The 26,853-nt window shown below is 47.1% G+C and overlaps 1 protein-coding gene across 2 annotated transcripts in view; it reads right to left on the bottom strand.

Moving 5' to 3' along the window:
• The window catches only part of L3MBTL4 (L3MBTL histone methyl-lysine binding protein 4), a 492,971-nt gene that overhangs the window by 7,798 nt on the left and 458,320 nt on the right, over positions 1 to 26,853 (bottom strand). For both annotated transcript variants that reach the window (XM_004466967.3, XM_004466965.3), the window contains one exon: positions 5,828 to 5,997. In XM_004466967.3, the coding sequence (XP_004467024.1) occupies positions 5,828 to 5,997 (170 nt within the window). The remainder of the gene's footprint in view (positions 1 to 5,827; positions 5,998 to 26,853) is intronic.

The following is a 26,853-nucleotide window of genomic DNA, read 5'->3' as shown; positions in this document are numbered from 1 at the left end:
TGTCGCTATGGCATGTTTGCATAACCACTTGTCTGAAATTCTGCATCTTTCTGGAAAGAGATTCTGAGTCTATCCACACTATCCTTCTTTTTTCCAATGTAAAGAACAAGTTTCATGATTCAGAGACTCTTCTGGACAAAACTTTCTGAAAAAATGTCAAGGTCTTGATCACTATTCAGTATAATTACTCAGTATTTATTTCCCCTAACAATAAATTATATTTTGAGGCTGAAATAAAAAGCCCATGTTGCTACAGATTTTCCAAATGTAAACTGGCGAGCTTTAAAACACCATAGAGTAATAGGAAAAAGTGTCCTTCTCATACCTCTCCCCCTTAAAAGAAGGATTTTTTTTTTTTTAAAAGATATTGGCTAAACTTGGCAAACTGCTGAGATGGCATGAACTCCATGAAAGAGGAAACTGGCATCCATCATCCTCCACCCAAGGCAGCATGTGGCCATGTGGGCTTTTTCAATGTCATGGCAGGTGCCAGGAATCTTGGCTACCACCTCCAGGAGCTGAGGAAGGCTGACCTACGGGTGCTTCACTGCCTCCCAGGCGCCTGGTATCCTACATTCTGGAAGGACATGGAGTGAGTGAATTCTAGGTATGAGACAGCAGTTTGGGAAGACTGAGAAAGATGACACTCCCAGGCTTTTAGATGAACCCATTACTTTACTCAACTTGCTTTGCCCCAACGACCTACTTTTTCTGGCATCTCTCTGGAGCTCGGCAGGTCTTGTTTTCATCAGTGGCGCTCTGTGCCTTAAATCGTCCTGAATGGTGGTGCTGAGCCTGTCACCATGTGCCTGACTGTATGGCTAAAAGTTCACTGGGACCATGTTTCCAGCCCAGGTCTCATTTTTTAAAAGCAGAGTTTGTCATGAGTCTTCTTTATAAGGGCCCAATTGTATAAAGCTGCTCTGCTTACTTTTCAGAAATTTTCAAGACATTCCCCCTTCTGGAAAGACTGCTTAAAAGTGGCTGCCATCTTTTAAAGGTAGTAAACATTTAGGGAGCACTAGGTTGAGGCTAGGGCAACTTATAAATGGTGCTTCTAAAAGCTCTTTTTTAAAAAATATAAGAAATAAAAGTACCTCTATATGCATCAAGTATAACTGAGTTATTTCTGTGGCAGTCAATTTGCATACCACTTTGCCTGACAGACACCTGGCAGGACCATACTACACAAAATTTACCTACCCATCCATCCATCCATCCATCCATCCATCCATCCATCCATCCATCCATCCATCCATCCATCCATCCGCCTATCCATCCACCCACTCATCCATCTACCCCACTCACCTAGCCATCCCCTATTCCCCCACCAGTCCTCCAACCCATCCATCCATGTACTCAACCATCCATCCAACCACCTGTCTGCCCATCCATCCATCTATCCCTCATCCTCCCACCTATCTATCCCCCATCCTCCCACCTATCTATTCCCCATCTTCCCACCCATCCCCCAACCAACCCATTCATCCACTTCCCCTCCATCCATCCAACCACCCATCTGCCCATGCATCCATCCATTTATCCATCTACCCCACTCACCTATCCATCCATCCATCCACCCACCCTTCCACCCATTAATCTACCCAACCACCCACATATCCACCCACTCACCCTTCCATTCCACCTATCCATCCATCCATTCCATCCAGCCACCCATCAACCCACACATCCACCACTTACCCATCCATTTCATCCATTCATCCATCCACTCATTCACTTACTCAAACACTGGTCAAACACCTACTCTGTGCATACGATGTGCTGTAATAAAGACAATATTTTATCTCAACCCTTAAGATACAGTTTTGCTGAAGAGTTTAAACCCTGTACAAATCCCCCCGACAGTCTTTGTTGACCATGACCCAGAGTAAGAAATACACTTTACCTTGACACTAACTTGAATGTATGCACTTGCCAACACGCATCTCTAACAACCGAAACAAAAGTCTCACAAAACAGTCAGCTTTGCTGCATATTATGTCTGTCTTTCATTTTATCACCACTAAATTGACTTTACAGCCTATGCTGTTTGACAATCATTGCTCTAGTAGAGCAGCCATAGTAACAAGGAGAAAAAAAGCCAGCCAGCATCACTCTGGGAGGAGTTACAAAGGCTCTGTGCGGGGCTTCTCTTCACAGGTAACGTAACTAACACAGAGCAGAGGTCTTCCCCCCAGGCCAGGGACGATGGACAAAAGGGAAGGTGCTTCCACTTCCTCTTCTGCATAGACACACTGTGGTGCTAACCCTCGCCTAACGGCACTTCACACCGGGATGCAGAAGCTCACTTCCACGTGCGCTGTCCCTGGCTACTGAGTGCCCACTCCAACATATTCAATGTTGACTCCCTCCCACTCTTCTCTGGAGCCCCTCTTCTGAATCCTCTCTCCCTCTACTAACTGTGGTGCCCTGACCCCGGCCCCACCCCCAGCGGCTCTCTCTGACTGCCCACTCCCCAGTGAACGCGTGCCTGAGTGAGGGGTTGCTCCTCTTCCTCCCTGACCACTCTGGCTCTGGGCCTCAGGCCCGCACTCTTCAGCGGCACCGTGTCCCACTGCTTTCCACCAGGACAGTTCTACATTCACTGCCGTAACTCACGGAAACCTCCAACTCGACACGCCCAACACCAAATTCATCACACTATCCCCCTCTCCCCCAGACTGGGTCTTTTCTCCCCAGATGTCCATTTCTTTCTATGGCACCACTGGTTTTCCACTCTCAGATGAACTCTTCAGCTCTCACAGGGCGTGGTCCTAATCAAGTACTACACTGAGATGCTGACTGCAAATGGAATTGCATACGGCCCTCTTCGCTCCTTCATCTTCCGCATCTACTCTAGTTCCCAGCACTGTGGCTTCTGGTGTTCAGGGGTCCAGGAGTCGGGGCTTCTTTCTTCATACAGCCTGGCCCAGGCCCTGGCTAGTTGGCTACAATAATGTCCCACTTGCCCTCCTCTATGCCCCTCCTCATTCACACTCTTGGCGCATCTTAGTCATTTCACCTAAAACACCAGCTACCCAAAGTGCTTTTCTGCGTAAGAACCTGAAACGGCCTCTTCTGTGGCTGCCACACCAGCCCCCGTGGCTCTGAGCCTTCCTCTGACCCTGACTCGCGCTCACACCAGGACCACGAGGGCCAGCAGCGTGCGCAGGGGCCAAGAAGGCAGGCTCAGGACCTGGCTCTGACCACGCAGCCTATAGCAACTTACTTGCCTCTCAGTGCCTCAGTTTCCCTATCTGTAAATGGGCAAAATAACGGTACTTCCCTTATTATCCTTGTACGAACATTGCCTGTAATCTCTGCAGACGTCAGGACAGGATGCCCTGCCCGCCTGCCGTCCTCGCACATGCCTTCTTGCTCCAACTGGAGCAGCCCCCCTGCTTCTCTCTGCTTAGACATATTCCCCCTTGCCTTCAAAATCCGGCTCTCGGCCCCTTGTCATTCAGCAAACAGTGGTTCCTGTTAAGGGCCAGCTATGGGAGAGGTCCTGGGGACACCCGGGACTGTGTGAGCGCAGGCAGGGCCGCTTCTCGGGGTGAAGTGGAGCACAGAGGAGGGCTGCTGCAGGCGGGAGGCTCCTGCGGGAGGGCAGCAGACGGCAGGTGGCTGTGCAGGGAGGAGGCGATTTGAGGCCATGGCAGTACTTGTGTCAAACGAGGAGGAGGAGGAATTGGGCGGTGGTGCGGGTCCGTGTGACAGAACGTGTGTGTCCGGGTGGAAGGTTCGACTGGAAAGGCAGGTGCGGACAGGGACCCTAAAGTCCTGCTAGGTGAGCTTCTGGGGCGTCAGGGTTGATGCGAGCAGGGCAGAGGCGTGCCCAGTCGCCTCCCTTCTCTCTTCATGCCACCTTCAGGGTTAGCGCTCACTGGGCTGGAGGTGCCTGGAGCTCGTTTCCTCCCATCCCACCCCCGAGTGAGCCGGGAGAGGAGCTGGGCCTGCTACCCAGGCTGCTGCTGTCCCCACGACATGCCACGAGGTGCCACGACATGGTGACATGCCCGAGGCCAAGAGATGGCTACAAGCCCTTGCCTGATGTGAAAAAAAGGCAAGACTTCAAGGGAAAGGCTTGAAAATCAACAACGAGTGACGTCTCATGGAGTGCTCAGCTGAGCCCCGTCACGTTGCATGTGATTTGACTATAGAAACAACGGGCTTTGATCAGGCTGCTTGGTCACAAAGCTGGGAGACATCAAGAAGGGACAGGCCCTGGACACTCCTTAAGGCCAGGATCATGCTTCTGTCACTCTGCCAGCACCGTCATTGCCTGGCCTAGGCGGTCAGCGATCCTTTCCCAAGAGGAGGGCACATTCCTTCAGGAGGAATGCCAGAGAGGAGAGGCCCTGAGTCTGCCGGGCAAATATATTCAGCCCCTCTGCTGCAGGCCGGGTGCTGCACGGTCGTCAGCCCCCTCTGCTGCAGGCTGGGTGCTGCATGGTCACTGGCCCCCTCTGCTGCAGGCTGGGTGCTGCACAGTTGTTGGCCCTCACTGCTGCAGGCTGGGTGCTGCATGGCCATTGGCCCCCTCTGCTGAAGGCTGGGTGTTGCATGGTCATCGGTCCCGTCTACTGCAGGCTGGGTGCTGCACAGCCGTCAGCCCCCTCTGCTGCAGGCTGGGTGCTGCACAGCCGTCAGCCCCCTCTGCTGCAGGCTGGGTGCTGCACAGCCGTCAGCCCCCTCTGCTGCAGGTTGGGTGCTGCACAGCCGTCAGCCCCCTCTGCTGCAGGCTGGGTGCTGCACAGCCGTCAGCCCCCTCTGCTGCAGGCTGGGTGCTGCACAGCCGTCAGCCCCCTCTGCTGCAGGTTGGGTGCTGCACAGCTGTCAGCCCCCTCTGCTGCAGGCTGGGTGCTGCACAGTCGTCAGCCCCGTCTGCTGCAGGTGGGGGTGCTGTCAGGGGCGCCTGGGAGAAGAGGTCAGGTAGCAAGTCTGGCTCCAAACCTCCAACCTGTGTGTGTGGTCCGGCCCCCCCCACTCCCGCTTTCTTCCGCCCAAAGGCTGGAAGGGAAGACTTAGATCAAGACTGGGCTAAGTTCAGGCAGCAAGGAAGGAACACTTTGTGGTTAATTTAGCTCCAGCTCTAGTGTGAATCTTACCCTCAGAGTGACCCAGAGTTTTACTGCCTTTTTACCAAGTTTTTCAGGGGCCTGCCTAGGGAAAACAATACATTCCTCAAAAGTAATTTCAGTCCCTGAGCCTCTATGCCTTAAAATAAAACTGCTGTGAGGGCGAAGCATTTCTACAGCATTACAGTAAACAAAGGACTTAAGCAGTCCTTATTAAACACCAGTGTTGTACGGCACGCTCCTACTAGAATCCCACCCCTTTTCTCCCTCTACAGCATCTGTGCCATGTTGTGACCAAAGGTACTTGAAGAATAAACCCAAGGCCGCCCCGATCTTCCCGTGGCTTAGGATGAATAAGCAGGCCGCAGAGGGCTGTGGAGTCTGAGGACACACGGCCTTTCCGGGCACCACGGGCTTCAGGAGACAGAACGGCAGGGGTTCTCCGTCCCCGCCTCGGGGGTGGCGAGGGCTGCTGGGGAGGGAAGTCCGAGGAGCGTGCACAGAGGTCCCCAGTCAGACATGAGGCGCCCCTCGGCCGGGCTCAGGCCCCTCTGCCTCAACCAGACCTGCAGCCCGGGGCGGGGGGCGGGCTGGGCGAGGTTCGGGCTCGAGGCCCAGGACCAGCCGGCCCCAGGACGGACTTGCCCGATTTCCTCACCACCAGGCGTAAACTTGAAATGGCAGATTCAATGCTGAGGAGAAAAAAAGGCGTTTTCTCAGGAGTTGGCCCCGGGCGGCCTCCTCACCTCGTCCACGGTCCACCGCGCCACGACGCCTGCCTGGATCTCAGCCACGCCTGGAAGCAGCTTGCAGTGCTGCTCTCGGCAGAGGGGAAGGTTCCGGAAGGGGCGTGCTGACATGGCTGACATGAAGACGGACTGGTGGAGCGCCTCCTGCGTCTGCTCGGCGGCGCCCTCTGCAAAAGAGGCGGAGGGCCGTGAGGCACAGGCCTCGGGCCTGGGGGACCTCCATCAAGCTCAGCCCCTCACCGCAGGGGAGAAGCCCGCGCCCCAGAAGCCAAGTCAGGTGCCTTCCAGACACAACCACACCTGGCCGTCTGGCCCTGCAGCACCTGGCGCATCACTGCCAGCGGGGACCCCATGCCCAGCATGTGCCGCAGGCCTGTTTCCAAACAGTGGTCCTTAAAGACACATGCTACGGTAGGCCCCAAAGACCGTGACTGTTGGCTAACTAAATTCGAATAATCTCTCCAAGACACTGTTTGGTGGCCTGAAGAACTAGCTCATCACTGTCCTTGGCTTCTCTCTCCTCGAATCAGGAGTCAGGGGATCACAGAATCCCACAGAATCTGCCTATCAAGCTGCCTGGCATCTGGGACCATCTAGGATGTGTATGTGCACAAAGAACCATTTCTTCTGGGAAGCTGCTCTGTGCGTCTCTAAAGGTGGTGGCCTGAGCCCAGGTCCCCATCTGGCTTCGTAAGTCCCTTGGGGAACACTGACTGTAAAACACAGCGCCTGGTCCCCAGGGAGGAGCAGGGGCGACGTCTGCTGCTGCTGTCGATTCCCAGCAATGCCTGAGGTCCGCACCTGGGTGACCCTGTGCCAGCCAGGGACTTCTGGAAAGAGCCACTGAGAGATGTGACCAAATAAGTGATGCCTCAGATGGGGTTCCTCCCAACGGTTCAGCAGTTCTGAGAACTCAGGGCAGTGGCCGCTTGCTTGACCGAGACCGGCTGCTGTTACCGTGGGGTTGAATCTTCAGCTGGATTTGGAGGTACACTCTGCAGACTTACACTTGTCAACAGCCTTATGGGAACAGTTTTCTACCTTCAAGAGTTTTCTACCCCCATTCTTAGGTTATATCCTGACATTTAAATCTCAATTCCCTTATTATTATTATTTTTTGCTTTGAATCTACAAATGGATTAGGAGCAGAAACATTATAGAAATTTCAGAGAAAACTGATGTCATTACAATAAGGCATTTTAAAGATAATTTCAGTACACATTAGCAAAATAAAACTGTTGCTATTTGAAGAGGCTTTGAAAAGAAACACCACAAAAGGAAAATCTTTAATCCCTCTAAAAGTGTGCCTTTCCTAATGCAAATGGCAGGTTAAGTAAGCAGTAGCCAGATATTTAAAAATCTATTATGATGGTTTCTGTTTTACTAATGAAGGCTTGAAAAGATGAAGTAGCTATTATGCAAATATTTCCACCTCAAATTAATAACAGTTTTTAGCAGCTGAGGCTGACCTGTGCTGCACATAGTCATGCACATTCACATGCCCCTTAGGAATCAGGAAGGTTCTAGACCAGGAAGAGGCCTGTCAGTCATTGGACTCCTCTGTAAAATCCTGCAGATGTACTAATGCTTGCTGTCTACACAGATAAAGAGACAGCAAAATTGTCGGCTTCTCCCAAATTCTTATGCTCCAGTTGCAAGCAGCAGCCAACTCATCTCTAAATGCTGATTGTCCACAACATTGACCTTTTTAGTATGTAAATAGGTTATGTCTCTCCATGTAGTTTAGCCAACCGTGTGTAAGGCTGCGGGTTCTGAAGGGAAACTTCACATCTTCTTCGAACCAGTGCGTTTACAAATGTGGATATTCTTTAATGAAGTTGTCAGGTTGGAAAAGGAGTATGTACAAAACAAGCCTTGAAACTCAAGGTGGAAGCATCACGACAGCAAGTCTGCAGCAATGGCACAGAAATAACCAAGAGTTTCAAGGGAAACCAAGAGTTAAAGGCATGTACTCTTGGGGATTAAGATCCAAGCAAGAGCCAGATTAGATTCTCTGGGTAGGGAGCTGGGAACAACCCGTCTGCCATCTCTAAGACATGAGTGCAGTTGACAGTGTCTGTCCTGAGAGCTGGTACGAGGCTGCAAGATGATGTGTGTAAAGGCACTAAGCAAGCCCTTCCCGCCCCAATGTAGCAGTCACTCAACAAAGGGAGACACTACTCTATACTAGAGTGCCAACTCCTTGAAGCCAGGATTGATGCTTTATAGAGAGCAGTTGAAGCTGCATAATTTGAATTTACACACTGCAAGATTTATGTTTCAATTAAAACAAAAGAAAGGGGATGCATTTTGGGGAGTGGATCACGGTAGATGTTTTGCCTGCTTTGTACCATCTGCCAGGTCTGGTTTCTTCCAAAGCAGATGATTTGGGGGTGGGATATTCAGGTCTGGCTGAAAGAATGCTTGGAGGAGCTGGCCTCAGAGGCATGGTGGTGGGGGGAAAGCCAGGTGCTGTCCCCAGACTGCCTGCTTCTGAGTCCTGGACCTCTACACCTTAGCCCAGTGGCCACGGTAGGACACTTAACTCCTATTCATCATTAATGCAGGCCCATTAAAGTCCCTATGCCTCAATGAGTTATGATTAGAATAGCTCTGAGTATATAATATGTGCTTAATATATGCTAAAGATTAATTCCTGCTATAAGATATTAAGATGTTTTAAGTTGAAACGATAGTAGATGTGAGGACAAATATACAATTTGTATGGAATTGTATGCTATGAAATAGCAATTTCAGCTTTGAAAGCTGAAATTGGGACAAATTCATGATCTTCCAGGCCCTGATTGGACTTCACACCCATGTGGGCCTGGAATGGCAGTGAAGTGGTCACCGGAACCACTCGGAGAGGTTCTACTGGAAGGAAATGAGGGCGTGAGTCACAGGACTTTGTCGAGGTGGTGCTGGGACGTGTTTCCCAGCCGGGGGGGCGGGCGGGCCAGTATGTGGGAACCGAGTCAGCACCGCTCACTTTCACCGGGCCTGCCAGCTTTGACACTGTGTCACTCTTGACAGACTTAACATTTGGGGTGATCTGCATTATTTTAACCTCTGTGCATAAAAGCAGACTCTTGAAAAAATGTCCATGTTAAATGAGCATGCTTTACATTTTTATAAAATGTGAACACTAATTTCATTTTTTTACTAAGCCCAGCACGGCCCATGTCCTCTTAGATGCTCTCTAACTAGTTGAAAACCAATTAAATGACAGGAACCTGTGATGAAGGTGTACGTGTACTCTCCTCAGAAGCCAGTCTCATTACTCCCAAAGGGTCAGATTACTCCACTGTGCGCGGCATTGGGTGAAGAGCGGCTTCCAGATTAGAAAAGCACTGCCGGCCCTGTGACGCGAGGGCAGGAAGGCTCTTCCCGCAGGGGTGAGGCGCCACCCCGCCCACAGGCCCAGCGTCCCAGCTGAGGGACGGAGCACCCTTCCCACACTGCCTCTCTGCAGCCGGGACTCGTGCTCAGCACCCCGGGAGGCAGCCCTCCTAGTGCGGACACGGAGCATTTTAACTAATCAAAATGCATTTTGTGCAAGAAAACAACAACGTAAGTAATCCTGTGCTTTCCCCCAGCACCAATGGTGAGCGATGAGACATCCAGCTCTCCCTAACACGTAAGGTGCATCTCCCTTCCAGAAAGCAGAGCACCTAAGGCTGGAATCCAATCCCTAGTAGAGACATAAAGAAATAAGCCACCAGGGCTCAGTGGTAAGTGCTACTTGCCTTCAGAGGTGGAAACCCCAGGCAGAGGGAGGCTTGTCTTCTCAGGACTCCAGGGAGACAGGGCAGCTGAGGGTGAGGCAGGACTCAGGGCTACCCTGGTAAGGACGGAGCAGCCACGCTGCGCGGCGTGCAGCACCATCTGCTTCCCGGGTCCACAGATTAAAATAAAAATAGGTAGAACTAAAGGATTTTAGTTCATCTGAAAGGACATGACAGTAGGTTTCTGATTTCGTCTCTGCCTCCTCGCTCGTCCTTCTTCTGCTCTAGCCTCACAAAAGGAAAAAAAAATCCTTTATGGAAATGGTCTTTAAAAATATGACTGTTTCTTCACAAAAGCCTCACACGACAAAACTGAAGTGAGTGAGTCATAAATGGCAAACCAGAGACTGCATGACTGGGCCCCAAGTTATTTTTAATCCCACTAAAAACAGAGGCCCACTTCACAAGTAACCTTCTCTTCAATGAAAGGGGGAGTGGCTCCATGTGTTCTCTGCTCCAAAAAAGGAGGAAATAAAAACATAAAAATGCAAGCGGTCTCGATATCCAGTTACATAATTTTTCTCACCTCCTGCATCATCTGTGAGAGTCACCCACTGAATTTCCTCCATTTATCAAGTACTTGATGAGAAGTTGCTCTGTTCGAGGCATTGTGCCTTGGTATTGACTTCTGCTGGAGCAGCAGGAAAGGTTCAGGATGGGCTTTTCTCTTGGTGATAGTTTTCCTTCCCATGCTAACCTGTTTTCAGGGTCTAAGGACTTAATATGCTTGAACCGTCATTTATGGGCGATGTCATCTTCTCTTGATTTTAGTGCTTTTGGCACCACTCAGGCCCTCCTCGTTTCCATTCTCTTTTCCTCTATGTCCCCCAAAGTACAAGTGAAAAGCAGAACAAGAGAAACCTAGACGTGATCAGCAAGATGCCTTCCTATGCCTGCATGGCAGCCTGGGCTCACGAGCATGCGTTTCGATGACGGTGCGTGCTCCGCTCACTGCTCGTCGTTAGATGCCAGGTTACTACCACTGAAATGTGGCAAGACTGGTTTGCTGCACCATATTCTATTTTCTCATGTCCTTATTGTTAAGAATTTATACATTTCTATCTCCAGAGTACTCTATAATCGTAACTATCCATCCTCCCTCATCACAAGCCTCTTTCCTCTCCACTGATTTTATACAAACGTAGCAGATGAAGCAGAGAAGGGTTAAGACGTTTGCCAGGGACGGCTCAGTGGGCCATCAAGAGAAGCAGACGCTGAATGAAGGGCCCTGGGTGCCCCGGGTCTGTGCTGTTCAACACGGGAGCCACGGGCCAACATGTACTCTCGAGCACTCGAAACGCAGTCAGCGCCAAGTGGAATGTGCACTGGGAGTAAATACATCTTGAATTTTGACATATAAAAAGGTAACATAGCTCAATAATTTTTATGTCGATTACAGTTGAAATGATATTTTGGATAGATTGGGTTCAATAAGATATACTATAAAATTTACTTTTACTTTTTTGCTTCTCTTTTAAAGAATGTAGCTATTAGAAAAATTAAAATTACATGTGGGGCTAGTATTATATTTCTTTTGGACAGTACAGGGCTGGACAAATGCTGGGCTATTGCCTCTCTCAAGACCTACCCTGTGGTAGGAAGACGCAAGGTGGCGCATCAATTAACATTCTTTTTGTTGAGCTAAAGTTAATGTGGCTTGAAGTGTCCAGTCTTCTGACCAGCCCCAGCAACCCCAAGAATGCAGAAGACACGAGGGCCTGAGAATGACAGTCCACAGCAGTGGTTATTTCTATTTGGAGACAGATTACCTGAGCTCCTGTCTTGGCTCCACAATTAATTAGCTGTGAAACTTCGAGCATTATATTTGTTCAGCGCACGGTCGATGCTCAATAAGTATAGGTTAGCTGGATGAATGAATGAATGCATCAGGAAAATAGAAACTGTTTTCATGTACTACAGAAGCAAAGTATGACTTTCAAAGATGGATTTGAAACCATTCAAGTTTAGAGCTCCTTTCCTGAAAGTTGTCACCACTGGTCTCAAATCACTAAACACACCCACAGTTTGTGGTAATCCAGCACCTCCCTTTCCTTCCTAGGGCCTGGGGTTGGACTTAGGAGTCAGGAGCTTTGGGGTCTCCAGCCTCCCACTGCCATTTCTAAAGCTCTCCCCTCCCCTCTCTGTGTGGAGCTGGCAGGCTCCAGCTGTTGGGCTTGACCGCTCATGCCCTCTGCTCACGCCTCGGTCCTCTCCGCCTGCAGTGAGCAGTTAGTGGCCTACTTATGGTCCCTCCCCCCTCACCAATCCTGCATTCCCTCTGGGGGATGTGCCCTCCCCGCTGGCTTTTAACCTTGGTGCCTTCCTGCCGTTCTTCTCGGTTGTGTCGGAAGACGTGAAGCCTGCCTCCCCACAGGCGGTGCTGGCTTGCACTGGCACATGGCGCTCCGCTGGCCACCACCTGCTGTTCCGCCATCTTGGTTGGGGCTAGCCTCCCTGCAGGCCAGGCTGCTCTGCGTGGACAGGGCTCTACACGGCTCGCAGTTCGCTCAGTAGTAACCAAGCTGTGTCTGCATGTCTCTCTTCGCTTGTCTCAGGTCCAGGAATTTAAGCCTGCTCCCTCTTCCACCACCTTTTCCTGCCTCACGCCAGGCTGGCGCACAGGTCAGTCTCCTGACTTCCCCTGCCTTGCTGCCTCCTTAGAAAAGGATCTTTCTATGGGGCTTACCGCCCAACATGACAATATCCTGACGGAATCAGACATATATGCAAGGAGGGACAGACGTCACATACTTCCTGGAATAGAGATAGGTCTCCTACTCCATGAGTGGCTAAGCCTCCAGCTCTTGTTCGGCACGGCAAGCTTTCTAGTACCTTCTTTTGATCCTTTTTTTAGCAAACACCCTATTAATGGGGTCTCCAATCTCAGGACGTCCATCCATAGGGTTCCTGAGATTCAGGGGCTCAGAGTTTGCAGGCACAGAGGCTCTGTTCCAGGGGCACTCCCACGGAAGCACCTTCTCCCTCCTCCCTTCGAGCCTCTTCAGCTGTCCAGCCCTCCCCGTGCCTGGCAGGTGGGCGATTCAAGCCAACTTGGGTTGCTCGCTTAGGAACCACACCACTTGCTACCCTACATTGAAAATATCTGTTTACTTTTTAGTATCTATTAGCAGAGTGCAAATTCAAGGGCAATCATTTCCAATCCATCCTTAAATCCTTATGGCGTAGCCCAGATCTGACACGTGGCATCACATAGTACAGGTGCTTAATGCACACATCACTGTTGAGCCATGTGAGGAATTTTAACTGCAGAGACACATAATACAGTGGCAAATGCTACTTTAGTCTGTGCCAGTGAAAACAATGAGTTTCCATCCTGTGGTCTCCTATTTGCCAAATATGCTCATTATTGAAAAGGCTGGGAATTGCTTATGATTTGGAATCTAACTAGCTCCTTAATTTGATACTCAAGAAGCAGATATCGCCTGGTTTCATTTGAACCGAAATGCAGAAAAAACGTACTAACTTTTGATATATTAGCCATCCAATAGAAGACTCAAGTGCGGCATGTTTTTTGATGGCTAAAGGATGACCTTTTAGTCTAATATCTGGTTCACACTGTTAGAGACATCATTAATTAACTTCTTTTGATTAAATGCTCTGACCAAATCACCTAGCGTGTGTTTTTTTCATCCTCTGCAAGAGCATTTTCCTTCTCTTGAGAAGGGGAGGTCATCATTAAATGAGCAGTAGCGTCAGCTTGCAGAGAGCTGGCGTGGCTATCCTCAAAGCAGACACCCTCCTGGCTCCAAATGTACACTGAGAAGAGCAACAAGCTGGGACTGGTGCAGCTTCTTAACCTTCAATTCACAAACCCGAGAAGCCCCATCTTTTGTGAGCATGGCACAAAGAAAACATTACAGTGCATGAAGAAACAATTTACTTTACTGTAGAACTTTTTGTGGCAAACAGATTTTATATAAAATCTTTTGCGTCTGCCGCAGGTGAGGGGCCATCCCTTGGGTGGCAGTGCCATCTACTAGTCTGTACATTGGTCTCTTGTCACTCGGCGTGGTTTCTTGGCTCCAATAACCATAACGGTTGGGGGGTGGGGGGCAAGTCAAACCTTAAAAGTGAAACCTTAAAATCTTTACACATTCCACCTCGGGGAAGGCAGGAGCCACGTTTATTTACCTTGCTCCCCTCCCAAGCCCAGCACAGCACATGGTAGAGAGGAGGCACTCAATAGCTATTGGTTGACATGGGAAGGGGTGGGAAGCCCACATCCCTCTTGAAAGACGGAGAGCCCAAAAGCCCCCGCACTAGGCATGTGTCCTGAGCGAACGTCTCACTGGCCTCTGCCTCCTTTTTCTCTGTAATGCCCTAATCACAGCCCCCGGCACACCATTTACCAAAAAGTCCTGCGGGCTTCGCCTTCATCAGGGACCTCCAGGTCAAAGGAGTCCCAAGGTTCACGGTGACTCCATGTTTCTCAGGCTCCTGCTGAAGCACAGCCTGCCCAGGGCATGGCCCACACCTCTTACCCTGAAGCTCTCCGTCAGAATCCCAGGACAGAACCAATGGAATGAGGCCAAGGGTGGAGGACAACCGGGCCAGGCAGAACCCCTCTCCCGTCTGCACTTGCTCCCAGGGAGCACTCTTACTGTTTACTTTATTCCCTCCACGTGACCCTCTTTTAACGGAAAATGCAGCAGAGTCAGAGACACAAAGTAACTTGGCAAAATGGCAAGGGCAGAGCTGGGTGCTGAGCCCAGCCTTCTCCTTTCCCCATGGGGCACTCCTTTCTCTGTTCCTCATTCCTCCAGTCCTTCAGTTGTGGATGTTTTCTTTTTTGGGGGGGGGGGTGGTCAGAGTAGCCTGGTCATTCTGGTTAAGACAGGGGTGCCCACTCTTTAATAAGCAGAGCCTCCAAAATGCAACAACACTAATAAGCACCGAAGCACCTGAGCCTCCAGGCGGATCTCTGAAGTATTGTCAGACTTATCTCAAAATCAACATGCTTCCAGGGACTGTACCTGGGATCCACACGCACTTGCTAGAAGGAGCCCATGCGCCAGGGGAATGACAGATGCGAGTGTTCAGCTGGGAGGGGGCAGAGGCGGCAGCGCTGGCAGTGTGGAGGGGTCTCGCTCTGCTCGGCAGCTCTCACCGCGCATGGAGGCAGCTGCGTCCCCCTTGGCAGGGAGCTCAGGGGGCCCCAGAGCCCTCTCGGATACGAATGAGAGGAACCAGTCTGTGTTGGTGGGGTGCTTTGAGGCCCGAGAGGCTTACCTGCGTGCCCTGGGAGCCAGCCTGTTTTCAGGCTTCAGTGCTCTGTCGGCTGGCCCGCAGGAGAGAACCTTCCAACAAGGCTTTCCCCGGAGGCCCCTTGTGCCTGACCCTGAATGCACTTCCCTCTCACTTTGGGAGAGGAAGGACTAACCAGAGGCAAAAATGCCTCTGAATTAAAACCAAGCACCCTCCTTCTCCCTAGGTGCATATCACAACTTTCCGTTGTAATTCTTTCTTTAGCTGAGAACATAAAAATGACTTAGATTGTGGACTTCTTTTCGCATTCCATTTCTGGGCAAATTAAATGAGGAAGGAAGCAGTGGTTGGAAGATTTTCTGAGAAGTTGTACACATTTCCATTTTTTTCCCCTCTGTTTTTCAGAGAAGCCAGGCATAGCGTTGAACACCTGGAGAGGCTGCTTCTTGCACGGCCCATGAGCTGAGCGGTACATCCTCGCTCTTGGTTGCACACACCATGGAGAGAGAGCGCGGAAAGAACAGGACCCCTGGCAACCACTTCCTGTCAAAGAGTGCCCAGATGGTGGGCCACAGCCTGTTTCTATACTACTCGGCTTTCTGGCGAGCCCCTCCTTTCTGTCTTCCAGGGCTTGCTTTGTGCACATGAATCAAAATGAGCAGCATCACACATTTTGGCATGAACCCCTCTCCCACCCTCTGTTCCCTTAGTGTTCTTTGGGTTCCTTGACCTGGTCTCACCCTCCTGCTATTTAGAGAGCATAGTGTGTTGGGAAGATCAGAAGATAGAGGAGCAAAACAGAAAAGAAAATCAAAGCTAGCCATCTTTGTTCTATTAGTAAAAGAAGAAACTAGTATTTTCCGTATTTTATAGACTTTAGTTTTTTCTTTAAAAATGACTGGAATTTTTTTTTAAAAGCCACTAAATCACACCAACATTTCAGAAAACTGATTTGTTCTGTAACTAGATACAATATTCAAAAGACTCCATACTCTTCATGACATGATTTAGGTCTTGTCAGAAACGTGGTTCCAAGCTGTACAAAAGCTATTATGTTCAGTAATCTATTTCCTCTCTGAAAATAAATGTCACCCAGTGTCAATATGCACAGATAATATATCTGACCTTCTCCAATTTATCAGCATTCAAGAAAACGGAAAATTTTTACTGCTCTTGGTTATTTTTTCATATTTTTGTGTTTTGAAAAAAAAAAGGGGGGGGAGAAGGATAAAAAAGAAAACCTTCAAATGTTTAAATGGCAGGAGCAAGTACCTGACACAAGTTACAAACAAATTACAGAGCAAAAGGGTAAAGAAAGAATCGGAGGAGCCCACTTATATGTTGCATTTGAACCATATTTTTGAAAAGCAGTCGTCCAGCAGATGGAAGAATCGACTCCAATCTGAACAAGACCTCTGCATGCCCACTTCTGACCCCGGCCACCCACTTCCCTTAGCACCGTTGCCATGTCCCAGCTACCTGCCTTATTCTCATTTTCTGGCATGCCTTTTGATAGCCTGCCTAAGAAATCTATTCTCTTCATTTAGCCTGGACCCTTTGTTTCTGGACCCTTTGCAGACCTGATTTCTAGATCTGCTGGGTTGAGAACACAGAGGATCTTTTGGTGATATGCTCACTTATGAGCCAAGAATGTCCAATTAGTCTGAAGCAGGTTTCTGCTGCATGAAATTCACATCCTTCAATCAGAATTCTGTGCGGAACCATGGAGTGAGAGGAACTTGCACAAAACCCCTCAGAAGCCGGGGATCACGTAAAGTCTGCCAGAGGCCATGGAAAATGCCCAAGCTCACAGTCGGTCCAAAGGCTTTGACAAAGTGCAGATGGAGAAGTGCACTCTCTGCAGTTCAAAACACTAAGCAGGATACACTAAAGCTCAGAAGAATTAAGCTTATGATCTTACTATGTATACCTTATACATTTGTTTTAGATGCTAAATCTGCACATTCAAAATCTCTTGCAAAACTGACAAGTCTATCTCATTACCATTGCAAATGCACAAGATTGGATCAAAGCTACCATACTTATCACAGGCACATGTTGGGGGTGGGAAATGATGTGGAATAATGGATGGTATACTGGAATTACTTGATTGACTAGTGCTTCTCATACAAGAGAATATATCAAAAAAGATGCAGAAGTTGAAAACCATACTCTTCTGAGCGTTAGTAAATGCTCTCTATGTCTAAGAAACAAGTCAAACTCACCATATCAGCAATTCAGGTAGTAATTAAGAGGCTCCAAGGTTGAGCGCTTCTTCACCTCAGAAGAAGGTTGACAATTTCCTTTGGCTTTTTGCTTCTACCCATGGAGAGTAATAAGGCAGCATTGGTGAGACTTTGTCACGGGGCCCTAGCTCCTCATTAACCAAGGCCTTCCTTTCCCAGGGGAAGGGGACTCCTTCCTTGCAATGAGGCAGAAGGAAATGATACTTGTATACAGAGCCCCCTCTACACTGCTGCTGAAAATGACTGCATTTAGAATCAGTAATTTTCTCTAAAAGGCTCTTTCCACTTGAAGATACTATGGAAGTAGTGTCACTAGGAGGTTCTGTTTGAAGAATTGTCGGTAGCGTGGAAGCAGTGTCGCTAGAAGGAGGCTCTGTTTGAAGGGCTGTCTGCGTAAGGACTGCTCAGTAAGACGATAACCCATCACCATTAATAAATCGGAGAAGTAAGGGGGTAACGAAAACAAAACCCTTTTCCAAATGACTAAGCATACGAGGCAAGCTGCTAATGTTTGTGTGTTCGTGTAGGTGGGTAGGGATTAATAAAAACAGCTTTAGAAAATATGAGAATTTGGATAATGCTGGTGTTTGGAGAAGATGGATTAGGGAAGCGGCCAGCACACTCTCACTCCTGTTTGCCGTAACAGGTCATATTAAGGATCGTTCAGCAGAGCTTCTAATATACCATTTGAAAGAGAAAAACATTGAGGACAAGATTGAAAGGCAATGAAACACAACGGCAGTGATGGAAAATGTGCCCCAAATAAATGAGAAACAGCAAGTTTCTGAGTCCAGGCTTTTCCTCTTGCTTCCTAAGTAACCTGTGAATCTTCAGGGAATAAAACTGCTCCTTATTTTTCAGTCTTCCTTAAGTCTATATCCTTATACTAAATAAATATTCCTCAATGACACAGGGAGACTTCATTATGTCAAGTTTTATTCTAAACTGGGAATATCAATATCATTTGAAGTTTTTTAAAGGCCGTGCAAATTTATTAGGATTTATCAGTATAATCCTTTGGGAGATGCAAGGATAAATAACTTTGGCCACATTTCTAAAGTATGATGCGACTGCTGAATCCCATTATTCAGCTAGAATATTCCCTGTTTAAAATTACTGTTACAACTGTTACATATCACAGAAAATATGGTTTCTCTCTGGTAATTTTCACAGTTCCCTCATTCTAGTAGTTTCTACTATGTCACTCAAGATTGAAGACAATGACAAATGAATATAAATTTAAATGAAATGTTAAACATAAGTACGTAACTATAGCAATTCTTCCTAGAACTGAATATTTTTAAAAATGCCTTTCAAAATACTTTAGAGGCAAATCCATTTCAGATTATGAACAGAGAAGGCAAACTTCTCGGTAGTTCTCTCCCTTCCCCCATCTTAATATATTATTCTATCAAAATAGCTATTGCTGCATATGCTCCCATTTCTTTCTAGGTGAGAAAATTAATTGATATGCTAGAATAATTTGCATTCAGAGTGAACCTGAACCTCGTTTCTTAATTATTTTTGGACTTTGGCTTTCTTGAATCAGGGATAATGATCTAGGTGTCTTTAGGGTAATTTTTCTCAGAGGGAAGAAAATAGGTGTAGATTACTGGTCCAAATCAATTCTAGGTAGGGAAAAGGAAAACTATTGCTTGGGCCTCAAATTACGCATTCTTAATGACTAGGAAAACATAGTTCTCAACATCTCCATCCTTGCCAGGAGCTCCGGGTCATAGCACTGGGGAAGGAGGAACAAGTTAATGAAAGCTTTTACCTGCTGGCTGATACTAAGCAGCCTATTTATAAACCACTCTGAAATGTAAGTAGAAAGCTCTTACCCACTAGAAGTTCAAATGAAAGAGCTGGGCAAGAGAGGGAAGGGACAAAGGAAAGGAACCAGAAGACGGTCCTAGTTAAGGCTGACTTGAAATAGCCCTGGAGGTAAGATTTTAACATGTGGGAGGAAAAGCATATTCTGGGGCACTGGGTCTGGGGGTGAAGAGTTTGTTATTAGATATTGGGGTAAAGTGTTCTGCTCACTCTGTGCCTGCTTCCTGATGTGCCCATCCTCTTTCCATTTGCCTTCCAGGCTGAACCTAGCCTTCAGGTACTTACTACACCTTTCTAAATATTTTTTAGGTGAGGAAAATGAGGCATCGAGAGGGAATGGAATTTGCCTAAGGGCACACAGGTAGGCAGTGACAGAACTGGGATTCTCCCACCCTCTGGTTTCAGAGTCTGGGTTTGTGACCACTATGCTCTACTGCTTCCATTGAGGAGTGAAAGGACAGTTAGGTTGCAAAGGAATGTGTCAAGAAACAGACACAAACTGGTCTGGAGATGAGGGCGTCGCTGCCCTAGGTGGGAGGGAGGGAGTTGGAGCCTTGAGGTGTGCTATCTATGGAGCGGGATTTCACAGCACAAGAGACTAGGAGAAGACCATTCTGGATGGGGACAAAGGAGCAGAGAGCAAGGGGTTGGGGCTGCAAACATCCACCATGAGAGAGGCCATTTCAACAGATGTATTTTGTGGCTGGGGCCCAGGAGTGGATGGTACTGAGGGTTAGAGAGGGAAACAGTGGGTGTGGCTGGGGGCATTGGTCTGGGATGGGCCAGCAGCCAAAGACTGGACAGCACAGAATGATGGGGTCAAAGAGAGCAGCCAATCCACAAAATTTAGATTGGTGGAGCAGCTGGTTCACCTGAGAATGAAATAGGGTGCTGAGAAGGCTGAAGGAGATGTATGTCTGTACTCTGTCATGCTCAGACTATGGAGTGGTAAATACACGTGAATGGTGTGGTGGCTTGAAGCTGTGTGGACCCCGGAAAAGTTAATCCATTCTCGTGGGTGTAGACCCATTGTAGGTAGGATCTCTTGGAGAGTGGGATCTTAAGTTAAGATGTGACCCTCCTCTTTCAGGGTGAGTCTTAATCCTCTTACTGGAGTCTTTTATAAGAAAATGAAATTCAGACAGAGAAAAAATGCCACAGAGGCAAGAAGCTGAAAGCAAGGAGACCCGGGAGAGAAGGAAGAGACCAGCAGACACTGCCCTATGCCTTGTCATGTGACAGAGGAGTCCAGGATGGCCCGTAGCTGGTCTTCAGGAAGAAGGTATTGCCGTGATGCCTTGATCTGAACATTTTCATGGCCTCAGAATTGTAAGTTTGTAAGCTTATAAATCCCCATTGTAAAAGTTGACCCATTTTATGGTTTCTGCTTTGAGCAGCCAGCCTAGCAGACTAGAACAAATGGTAATACCTTTCACCTGTAAAATATTTTTTAGGTTTAATTTTGTAAATTATGGTATCGGAGCTCCCCACAACCTTGGGAGATGCCGTAGTCCCTGTTTTCAAAGGAAGTGGGAGCACAGGCTGCATCACGCTGGCAAACAGCAAAGCTGGGGATCGAGCCCTGCCCTGGCCCTTCCTCTCACTGTGCGTCCCATGAACCCAAGGCTCGGTTTCCTCATCTTTGCAGTTTACACATCAGTGTTGGTGTGCAATATCACAAGATGAGGTAGGGTTTAATAAAACATTGTCTGGGAGCCCCTGAGGTTTTGTCTCCTTATCTTGCTCCTGATGGCTGTTAAATTTCTTTCCTTTCCTAAACTTTAAAAGGGGCCCTTAAGCGAAGACTTTGAAATAGGCGCAGTTCAATTCTGTTAAAAGCAAACCAAACGTTCTGAGCCAGAGAGCGCCTTTCCTCTGGGGGTGGGGATGGAGGTGCAGGAGGACTGCTTGAACTTGAGCTTCTAGATGCGATTTCTGCAGCCCAGCTCTTCCCAGCTGTGTGTGGGGGAAAGAGCAGTGCCTTGGGCACAAGCTGAGAAACTTGCCCTGAACGGCTGACTTCCCTGAGACTTAGGCTTCTCATCTGGAAAATGGAGTTACTTCTAATCACCTATGATGGGACTGTTGAGGGGACTAGATGTATGGACAGCCCTTCAAATATTAGTAAGCAGTATATAAATGTCAGCAATTACCCTTTTTCGTTTGTTCGTTTTCTACTTTCCTTCCAGACCAGCGCGCAAGGCACAACAAAAGGCAAAAACAGGCAGGCGTCTCCTGCTGTGAGGACAGAAGGCAGGAACTGTCTGTCCATGAGCCTTTGAGAAGTGTGCAAGTCCAGCTACCAGCCTCTGGGCACTCGGGCTCAAGGGGTCTTGAAGAGTAGCTGTCTCAGTGCTTTCCAAAAGGTTCAGGATGGGGAAGGGTCTGACTTCCCTGCAGGAGAGAAAAGGTGCTGTGAAGTGAGAGAGGAAGGAGTGGAGCATAAACAGGGTGGTTCATTTTTAACAAGTAGAATGAACTTACGTTCTTTGATTCATGTCACTCTTAAAACCTTTCCTCTCTAGCGTCCCTCAGTCAAGCCCCTGTGGGGCAAACCTCAGGAGTGTGGGAATGTAATGAGAAACAACACAGCAATGCTTAGCAGCAAGTGGACGTGCTGAATGGGAGCAAGCTATATTTTAGCTTCTCACTATTCATGTCTATCTTTAGAGTCAACCCACAAGGGCAAAACAGATAAACGAAGTCCCAAAACCTCATTTTGGCCATTAGTTTCAGCTCTCTCCACACCTTTAACAGGAATGGCAATAAATAACATTATGATACATGCTTTCCCAACAGCTCGCTCACTCAGATCATCACCTTTTGGTAAAATAAAATAAAACAAAACAGAGGTTATTAAAAGTAGGTTAGTGGATAGATGACCAGTAGAATTTCTGAAATAATTCTAAACCAGTGTACCATTTGGGGATTTAGCCAAACGAACTGATAAACTAGGCCATTCAAATATATTACACCAATAATTTCTCTGGCAAGAGATTGCATGTTGGATTTGCATTCAGTTTCATGTCAGGACTTAATTCCTTGTTTTAAAAAAAACGGGAAGAAAATTTTCCATTAGCCGAATTTTACTTAGACCCAAATACAAAGCCTTGCCAATGCATATTACAATATATAATTAAGCATAATTATGTTAAAATATTAAAACACTGAAAGCTATTAGAAATAATGAAATTTCTTGTACAAAGTCATCGCATGAATTACTCTGGTGATTGTCAGACCCCTAATCAAGAAAATCTGCCAGAAATGGCTGGGACTTAACGTGCCAGCACACTGCAGCTGATCAGCAAATCAGTGGACTTCGGAGGGGAGAGCTGTTTTCCATTAAAGCTGCGGTGTTAGAGGAAAAAGGACATCCTTGGGTGAATATTTCTGTGGCATAAACAGCTGAATTCCAACAGTCATAAATATTATTCTAAAGTAATTAAAATACGAATAGAATTTTAGGCTGTGTGGTAACATACAATTAAAGAAAAGCAATTCTATGATTGTTGGAGGGGCTCTGTATGATCTACTCCCAGCTCTTAATGGTATCTTCTAAATTATTGTTTTTGTAATAGGGTATGCAAATTATATTTCGCTCCAGTCAGCATTTGAATTTGAATCCTTAAAAAATCTAGTTTCTATAAAGCATTTTAGAGCAATCTTGCTTATAATACTTCTTTGCTTAGCCAACTCTTTTTCCACATGTAAGAAAGGTAAATGCTAGGTTGCTAGACAAAATTATCACACACATTGAATTAACAATGTCCAGAGTAATGAGGCTTCAATATAAACATACCTATATATAGACATATATGTATATATTTTTAATTTGGTAAGCTTTGCTTTTTTTTTTTTTTTTTTTTGCAAGCAATGTAGATGGGGCAGATCAGTGTTTCTCCACTCGGACAGTAAGTATCAGAGATGGTCTTAAAGTCTAGTTATGCCCAAGTCAGTTCAGTCAGTTTCTGGTGGGCTGCAATGGAGAATGGACACTGGAATTGTTTAAAAGCACTCTGTCATCAGGGTTGAGAATCACTTCCTTCTCTCCTCCCATGGTGGCTGCTTCTGTACAAGACTTCAAGGTAACTGAAAGGGGCAAACTCTCCAAGGTAGGATCACATAGTGGCTGGCTCCCCTCTACATACTTTCACTTCCCATCACGGAATTCTTAAACTCAAATGTCTAATGGACCAAGCAAGTGCAGTAGAGGAGAAAGCGCGGGTGGGGCCTGGGGCACTAGAGAGGGCCCCAGGTAAAGGAGAGGGTCCTCCAGTCTCGGCCAATTCCTACCATCAGGAAAGGTGGGTCCAAGAGCTGCCCGATTTTTGAGAGAAGCCACAAATGGGACTTTTTATGTGAAAATACCTTGATTTTTAAACTTCTGCAATAGAAAATTAAGGAAAATTCTGGGTTGGGCAAACTAATACATATTAGTATGACCTGAAAATTAGCCCAATAGCCTGAAGGTAAGAATAACTTGATGAGTATTTGCAGAATGCAACACAAGCAACATCTGGTAAGTTTTCTTTTATTAAACTATATAGATAAATCTTGTAATTTAGTTGGGCTCTCCAGAACCTAAAATGTACCTAATAGTAACAGGCACTCAAAAACAGTTTGCTAAATGAAGGGTGATTTAAGCCCATAGATGTATAACCCTTGTAAAGCAACATACAAATAAAATCAAACAAATCACCCAACCCATCCCACTCAACTTGACTCTCCTTTCAGTCCTGAGGCCCCTGCCATGGGCACTGCTCACTTGGGAGTCTGATCAAATGCATTGCCCAGTGGTGGGGAGAGCTGAGATTCTACAATTCTTACAGGAGCAAGTAGTGCTACTGTTGCTGGTCCAGGGACAATGCTTTGAGCAGAAAAGCCTTAAATCACATAGGATGGCCATAACGACCCCATTTATCAACCAGCGAGGCCGTCTGCTCCGTGTGGGTGGCAGCCTGTATTTTCTTCTCTATGCTTGGTGAATGCTGGCCAAGCAACTGCATGAAGTAATCAATTTGGCATAGGCCTTCAACAGAGCATGCTTGTGCTGAAAGGTGGGGTTGGCCAGACGAGGAGACCAGGCATGTGAGGAGGCTCTTTCAGTCCTACCACCATCTAAACAGGTGGCAGAGCGCTAGGCTTGTGGTTTCTATTTGGGTCTCCATAAGAGATGGGACCCAAAAGATAAATGGTGGATCAGGAGTGAGGGCTCTGAATGCCAATCATTGCTTCAGGTTTTGTCCCTTCGGCTATGCGGAGTCAGCAAAGGCTTCTGAGCAGGGAAGTTAGACCATCAAAGGAGGACTTTACAAAGATGACTCCGTAGTGAAGTGATGGAGGGTTCTTGTTCGGGAACTGAGTTAGTACTGTAGGGAAGTAACTTGTCCTGCTGGCTGCTGCACTATCAATTTCCCATTCCTGCTACAGAAAATAAATCTTCTAAAATGGCGACTACTTTATCATGCTGCTTTCCTGTAAGTGCCTAGTTATAGATTCCTGAGAAACCTTTACCAAAGAAATGGATGTCTCCTTACAAGGAATAAACCTGAACAAAACAACAGCATAATGAGGAGAAACCATCTCATAGGAAACCATCTCATGGAAACCATCTCATAGGAAGGAATGAGGCTTACCTTTAGTAAAATAGAACTTCATCTCCAAACAATGGAATTGTCATAAACTCAGAATTACCTCTTTCTCTATGAAAAGGGGCTGGTATTAAGAGAATGGACATGTTCTACTCTTTATATTTTGTTATTATCAATTTTGCTTACGTGCATGGGTAGTAATTCATCACTTTTATTAAATAAAAATGAGCTCCAGCAGAGCTTTGAACAGTACAGGCCAGAGCCCCTTCCTTTGGCGGGGAGAGGACTTCATGGGACCTCAGTGCTGGGCGGAAGGAGCTCACCCACCACCTAGTCTGACCACCCTTGTCACTGGAATGAAGGCTCTGCAGTGATGACCCTGTTCTTTCTGGGCTGGAATAAGGCACCTCTTCCTGCTTTCCCACAACGGCGTGTATTTCTGAAACAACGAATGTTTAATTTTGCTGTAAGCATATTCTTGTGGAAAGAGCAGGCATGGGCTTTGGAGCGAGAGAGACCTGGGCTGGAGTTCTGGCTATTCTAGCCAAGCTGGTGAAGGATATCCTTAAACCTCTGCCCATTAGTCCCAGTTCTGCTCTCTGGAATAGCCCTGAAATAGTCCATTTTCTCTTCTGCATTAAAAAAATCACAACCTCATTGTACATTTAGATGTAACACATTTTTATGTCTTTATCAACATTTCAGCATTCAAGTTTTGTTTCCTAGACTGAGACAAACTTTTTTATCATTCTCTTTTAAGGAGACTTTGTTATTATTCGAAGAGGTGATTTTTCACCCTTTTTTCAAAAATATATTTAAAGATCCCAAACTTATTTTCAAAATGGTTGGAAAACAGTTACATTCAGTCCACCAGCGAGAGAAGAGGGCTGTATCCAGGAGAGATATAGGTTTGATGCATTGGCCTGACAGCCACCATCTGTGCATCTTACCGAGGGGATCGTGCCAGGTCCTGCAGGGAAAGAGGCACTTGAGGCCTGAGAGTCAAACAGCAGTTGGTGCGCTGGGTGTGGTGAAATCTAAGCTCTGTGACCACTGCACGTTCCACGGGACTCAGCCTTTCTGCTCATGGGGAGCGAATGCTAGAGGCCAAAGTATGCAACTTTTTATTTTAATTCCACATCATGTTGATGAGTCATTTTTGGAAAGTTATTTACAGGATGGCTCTTGTTATTTGTAAAAGTTTCACCTACGTAGATAAGAAAAATAGAAACTCAGGATTCCGGCAAGGGTAAGGTAAATGAAAGGTATTCTTAGGCAACCAAGTTGTGTGCTCTTCTCTTTTCCCTTTCAATGACGTTTGTACATTCATTTCGCCCAGTTCACTGGGGTAAACCCTCAGGCTTCTTCTGTACACACAAAACTGTCCAAAGAGAGCTGAGGGAGTCTTCAAACGACAAGAGCAGTAAAATGAAACAAAGCAGAGGTGGAGTAACTGGAAAACACAGACCTGAAGGTAGTGATTGGCAGGGAAGGGGTGAGGGGGCAGCCGAGGGGACCCCTCCCTGATTCCGTTATTTTAAGCAACACTTTCGTGGTTATTTTGTGTTTTCAGTTTCCACTAAAGGAGGGCAGGAGAATTTTGGTTATCCAACAGGGGCTCGGGTCAAAACACCTGGAGAAGCACAGCGCTGGGAAAGGCGCCCGCCCATCCCTGGCTTGGCTTTCTCAGGCACCCTTGGCGGGGATGAGGGTGTGGGGGTGGCCAGCCCCAAACAATGGCCTTCTATCATCCCATTCCTCAAAGGGACACCAGGGAAGCTTTCCACTGGGGTAGGGCTGGGCCTGGCCACACCCACTGGTCATGAATTAACAAAAGCAGAGATTACTAAGCATGTTGAAAATGCTGAGAGTTAAGCCTTTAGAAGCAGTAGCTTAAGAATCAGGAAAGCATCAGAAGTGCACTGGAAATGAGAATGGCGAGGGGGTGGGGCTTCAATGGGCAGCAGGAATAGCTTTAGAAGGAACTAAACTCATGGATCCTTTAAATGGATAAAAGGAAGTAACACTAACATCACCAATATCAAAAATAACTCTTACAATTTTATCTTCTGATCTCTACGCATTGGATGCTTGGTAGATGGGGATTTAAAAAGAGAAGAAACAAAAATAACTTAGGTGGGATGAATTCTAGAAGTATAAGGACCACAAAGACTTTCTCCCCCCATTGGGCCTTCTTTCTTCTTAAGTTAAAACAGAGAAATTCACTACACCACCCCTCCCCACAAAAGAAAAATGAAAAACCAAACAAAAACCACAGCAACAAAACAGCAGCTGAGAAACTATTGAGTGTTTTCTTCCTCTGGTGACTTTCCTTGATTCCA

This window comes from Dasypus novemcinctus, chromosome 16 (assembly GCF_030445035.2).
Source record: "Dasypus novemcinctus isolate mDasNov1 chromosome 16, mDasNov1.1.hap2, whole genome shotgun sequence".
Lineage (NCBI taxonomy): Eukaryota > Metazoa > Chordata > Mammalia > Cingulata > Dasypodidae > Dasypus > Dasypus novemcinctus.
The sequence above is the reverse complement of the archived record's forward strand: the minus strand, read 5'-3'. Positions and strand labels throughout refer to the sequence as shown.